General features: G+C 39.3%; 1 protein-coding gene across 1 annotated transcript in view; it reads right to left on the minus strand.

Moving 5' to 3' along the window:
* Positions 1-6,086, minus strand: part of TRPC6 (transient receptor potential cation channel subfamily C member 6) — a gene marked incomplete at its 3' end in the record, with an annotated part of 115,018 nt that overhangs the window by 31,443 nt on the left and 77,489 nt on the right. Inside the window, 1 exon segment of the mRNA XM_017888591.1 lies at positions 3,843-4,617. Coding sequence (XP_017744080.1) covers positions 3,843-4,617 — 775 coding nt within the window.

Here is a 6,086-nt window from a genome sequence, read left to right on the forward strand (position 1 = left end):
TTAAAATTTATTTTCAAAAAAATTTTTTTTTTTTTTTTTTTGGAGATAGAGTCTCATTCTGTCACCCACACTGGAGTGCAGTGGCATGATATCAGTTCACTGCAACCTCCACCTCCCAGGTTCAAGTGATTATCCTGCCTCAGCCTCCTGCGTAGCTGGGATTACAGGTGTGCGCCACCATGTCCAGCTAATTTTTTTGTATTTTTAGTAGACATGGGTTTCACCATGTGGGTCAAGCTGGTCTCAAACTCCTGACCTCGGTGATCCGCCCGCCTCAGCCTCCCAAAGTGCAGGGATTACCGGCATGAGCCACCGTGCTTGGCCCATATTAATTAATTTTAACAACGGGGTTTATTTTGTAGTTTTGATCTAATATGCTAATAATAGATATAATGACAACTCTTTCCAGAGTATTTTCAATATCCAGAGCCTTTTAGCAAGAGGAAATGAAACAAATTCTAAAATTTCATATATATGTGTGTTACATGTATTTTATTTATATATGATATACATGTTGATATTATATAAAGCGATTTTAAGAGACTTTACAATAATAAAAAGCTATAATATGAGGAATCACAGTTGTGAAGGAAATTGGACTGAAAATATAACCTCAGGAGTGAAAGGAAAGATGCAGCTATTCTGAACATTAAAGATATTGTTCGCTTAGTTGACGGTGGGTATGAAATCATTATAACATTTAGAGTCCTTTGCATGTATCTGAAGGAGAACTGAAGAGTTCTATTCTTAAATAGCAATATGTATGTCATGCAGAAATCATATCCCTTAAAAACATTTATACTTACAGAAGACAAAAAAATAGATATTAATTTTAAACTGTGCAAATGAACACATGAACACAGAGTTTTTCAAACATCTTTCAGATGGAAAGGGAGCAAAATACATACATACATACACACATACATACATACATACATACATACATACATACATACCATGAACAGGGAGGATCTCCTGTGGCCAATGCAATCTCTCAGGTCCCTGTGAGGCTGACCAGGCCTAGGCTATCCAGCCTCAGTGACATTTATTTCCTGAGACTCTAAGGGAATTGACTATTTAAAAAAATTAAAAAAAAAAAAAAAAAAAAAGACCGAAAGGGTACGTGCTGGCATGCTTGTAGTGTGTCAGTGTTTATTTCTTGACGGCCAAAATTAGGACTAATTTTTAAAGCTTCCTTTTTATATTATTATTTTCTAACATGGCGATATATTATTTAAGGTAAGAAAAAAGAAGTTATTTTTAAGGGCAGAAGCAGCAGACTCAGCAGCAAACCTCACCTCGGAGACATCAACTTCTCTATTCCTGTAAGGTCCCACCCTGCTGTAAACTGAGGCTGGGATGCTGGGACAAGAGTGAGTGTCGCAGTAGCCATGGGTGGTGGGGGAATGTGATTTCCCTGTGAGTTTACACATGAAGGCAAGGGAGGCTCAGCCTTGTATGTGGCAAGGCTGTCCAAACTAATCTCAGAGAAAAAGAGTATTTGTTTTAATGCTTGATACCTGGCAGGGAAGAAATATTTTCTTGTTTGTTTTGTAAAAGGCCTTAAAAATCAAGCCAACAACTGCCCTTTCTCCTTATGCAATACTTTTGAGTCAGGTTTCTAATTATAAAAATTGTCAAGTTCTAGGATATACTTTATAAAAGCATTTTTTTAAACTGCTACTCTTGTTTAACAGTAATCTAATTTTGAAAGTGATTTTAAAAGACATTAATAACATACTCCTAAATACATTCATGTTTTCAGTTAGATTTATCTTTTCTTTGCCTTGAAACCTTCACAGAGGCAGGGCATTAGAAAAAGGTATGCATGTTCAGAGGCTCTGGGTAACTGCTCAAGACAATGGAGCAAATAGAGAAGCATAAATGGGAGGAAAGTGGCTAATCCATACACTTCACACTGATGAGAGCAGAAAGAAGGGTGTGATGAACAAACAGAAGAATGTCCAGATCTTTACATCTTCATCATCATGTGGAGACCTCAACATTTTGCAATGCATTTAGGGACCATGAAGAGTTTACATCCTGGTTAAATGTGATTCTTCCCACCTTTGAGCCACTAGCCCCCTCCTCACTCCATAAGGTCATGCCTAATATGATAGTTACTACACACAGATCTTTTCTATCACATTGGATTATAAACTAATTGAGGACAGGATTGCTGACTGAATTATCTTTGTATTTTGTACTGCCTCACCATCCTCATCCTCAACTATCCCCAATAAAAAAGAGCAGGGACTCAAAAGATGCAGGCAAGTGAATTAATGAACAAATAAAGAATATAATACTCTTCAGTGGTTTAGAGAAAGCATGTAAACAAGGATACAGTAAAGCAAACAGAAATGTTGAAATTATGTAAATTTAGTAATATAGATTTTGAAAATAATTAATATTTATCAGAGTTCAAAATGCTTTAATTTGAATCAGGTGAATTTCTCTGTGTCCTAGGAGTCAAGCAAAGAGTAGGTAAGAATCTGAGACAGGGTTGAAAAGGACCATTTGCTTGTCTTGCCCTGTTAGCTGCCAGGTAGCTGCAGGAAAACACCTTCCTCTACCTTGAGAGCCAAGCACATACTGAGTGTTTCAGTAGCCATTTCCTCCTTCTATCCTTTCTGGATAGACTGGACCTGAGGATAGATGGACACATGACATCTGATACTGGGGTGAAACATCAGTGACAGTGGCACCAAGAAGCTGCCCAGGAAAGCCTGGGCTGAAATACCTCAAGAACAGAGTATAGAAAAACAAGCCTTCTCATAGCATATAGAATGGAAAAAAATGAAACCAATATTCACTTTTGTAAAACATTGTAACTTGATGAATCAAACCTGTTTCCAACCTGCATTATTTAGTAAAGGAGATAAGTACATCATAAAAAACAATAATCCATGGTAAAAGGTGATGGGCACTAGAAGATAGATCAGAACTACCTCAAACAGGTAGAGGGAGTTTAGAGATACCCGTGGGGAAGATCTTGGCTAGGGATGCAAGCTTTCATCCTCTCCACATGTAGCACAGCCCATATGGACAATGGCAGCATCTGACACCATTTATCTCTCCATATACCTCTTATTAAGAGATTGACTGGTCAAAGTTCTAATTTCCTACTATTTTATATCTCCAATCTTTTGCTTTTGCTGGTACCTTGGCCTAAAATATCTTTTCTGTCATTCTCTGCTTCCAAACTCCTACTTGTTCCACCACATACAGCTGAAATGCCATATTCCACATAACTTCCCTGCAGCCTAATAGGAATTAAATATTGTTTCTCTGAATTTCTACAGTATGTTGCTTTTACCTCTACCTGGTAGTTTTATTTTTTATTCATGTGTGCATTTGTCTCTCAAGTCAACTGTGACTTCCTTAAACTTATTCTTCTTTCTGACATCAACAGCATCTATCACTGTGCTCTGAACATAGAAATAGTGTTTTCTGGGAGGAAAATGCCTGGACTTTTCAGAGAACACTATACCTGGATTCTGAACCCAGATGTGTCATTTCCCATTTGTTGATCTTGGGCATTACCAAAACTTTCTATGCCTTCATTTACCCATCTAGACAGGAACTAATAATGTCTCCTCAAGGGGGAGGGATAAAGATTAGACATAATAAATGTAAAATGTCTGGCGGACAGTAGAGCATCACTAAATGGTAGCGATCACAACTTTCGCTACAATGATTATAATAAAAGGCTTGTTAAATAAACTTATAAAATTACCTAGTGTCCACAGTAACTAGCACAGTGCTGAGCACATGGTGGAAGCTGGTAAATACACCTTGACTGTGGCTTGTGGAGGGTGAAGTCTCTGTTGTTAATGACCTACCTTGAACTCTTTCTCAATATTGGCCAGCACCGCCAGTTCATTGCTGAGTTCTAAAGCCGTCATGACTGGATCTTCACTAGACAATGACAGGTAAGCCGGACTTGCCAGGCCTTTATAGGCATTAATCCTAGATCTGGAGTGGCTAAACGAGTCATGCTTCTGTTTCTGGTTGCAGTCATTGCATTTGCAGAAATAATCATGAGGCCGTTCAATCCTAGCACCCTTCCGCAGGAGGGTGTGCACAATTTCATATTCCTGGCAGTGGGCAGCCAGAATGATTGGAGTCACATCATGGGAGAACCGTGTCCCATCTTCATCATAGGCATAAAAATCATCTTGCTGGAGTTCAGACTGGCTAGGGCTGGTTGCTAACCTCTTGCCTTCAGCAAAAGCTGGATGACTGAGAATTGCTTCCACAATCCGAACATAACCTTTACTAATAGCTAGAAGCAAAGCATCCCCAACTCGAGAGAGGTTTTCTTTATTGAGAAGAAGTTCTGTAATTTCCAGATGCTCATTGGCCACTGCCAACTGTAGGGCATTCTGGCCCATGTAATCCACACAGTTAACGTTGAGTGAGTGGCATTCTTCTAACATCTTCCGCACCACTGGGACGTTACCATATTCAGCTGCATCTAAAAAGCGTTCCTCCTCTATAGATAGGCTTGTTGAGCGATCACTAAACATGTATGCTGGTCCTCGATTAGCTAACCTTCTCCCCTTCTCACGGAGAACTGTCTGCCGCCGGTGAGCCAGTCTGTTGTCAGATCCCCGGCTGCAATAAAACAGAAAGATTGTAAACAAATCATATTAAGAGCATTTTAGTGTGCCAAATGACTTGCCATTCATCTAATACAATCCTCAAGTATATTAGATGTTGTCTCATCATCTCTAGACCTACTGTATTATAAAATGAAGATGCATTTATTTGTTAATGGATTCCAAGAACTTCACGTCTAAGAAAGCCAAGCACTTTACAGATTTTTAACATTCCAATTTGGGGTGGAGACTAGCAATTGCCATAATTACTCTGTGCCATTCAAATAGAAACTAATGTACTATAGATGGTATAGACTTAGGAAAGATGGACTCTCTTATTCATAATCAGTCACAATGTGATAGAGAATATAAGACTACATTTTAAGAAGTAGAGACAATAGCAAATCCAGCCAAGCTAACAAATATTTATTGAGTCCCTCTGATGCCAGGTCCAGGAACTATATTAGGTCCAACAAAGCCAATAGTGGAAAAAATAAATAAATAAATAAAAACAGATGGGTTTCCTGCCTCTACAAGTCTTACAGACTAAAGGGAGAGATGGGCAATCAGCATATTGATTTGTTATCAGCTGCTTAATTATAACGATAAGCCTATAGCGGGGCATCTAGCCCAGATTCTGAGGGAAAATGACAAGCTGAAAATGGAAGTATGAGTAGAAGTCAGGTGTGAGTGTTTTTCGGGAGGGTGAGACAGGGGTTGGGTATAGGTAGAAAGTTTTCTCTAGCAGAGGTATCAGCTAGATGTTAGAGTATAGGTTTCATTAATATGGGCAATAAATGCTTGAACTCTGTTGTCCTAAAAATCACTGCAAACTGGAGAAAATTGCGATCAAGGTGTCAGGTAGGAAAAAACACTTTTGTGGTGCAGGCAGTGGTCAGAGCAGTGGCCAGCCTTCAATGTAGTCCTTCAATCTGTTATAAGAAGGGAAAGTGAGCCGGGTGCTATGGCTCATGCCTATAATCCCAGGACTTTGCAGGGCCAAGGTGGGCAAATCACTTGAGCCCACGAGGTCAAGACCAGCTTGGACAACATGGCAAAACCCCATCTCTGCAAATAATAGAAAAATTAGCGGTGCATGGTGGCACATGCCTGTAGTCCCAGCTACTCAGGAGGCTGAGGCAGAGTATCAGTTGAACCCAGGAGGTCAAGGCTGTAGAGAGCCATGATTATGTCTGTGCATTCCAGCCTGGGTCATAGAACAAGATCCTATATCAAAAAAAAAAAAAAGGGGTGGGCGGATGTGATTCTTCCTCTGATCAAAATGCTATAATGAAGATTTTTTTTGTTATTAATTCATAACTTTGTGTCTTAAGGTCTTCTGAGCTTGAAGGGATCTCATTACAATTAGAAGTTCAACTCTTACCGGTATCACTAACTGAACCCAAAGAAGGCATGCTTTTGCAGAACTGGGACAGGGCTAGGTTATAGGGGAGGCTAAAGAGAAAGAAAAAGGTGTGATAAATG

The sequence above is a fragment of the Rhinopithecus bieti genome, unplaced genomic scaffold (genome assembly GCF_001698545.2).
Source record: "Rhinopithecus bieti isolate Rb0 unplaced genomic scaffold, ASM169854v2 scaffold_18434, whole genome shotgun sequence".
NCBI classification, from domain to species: Eukaryota; Metazoa; Chordata; class Mammalia; order Primates; family Cercopithecidae; genus Rhinopithecus; species Rhinopithecus bieti.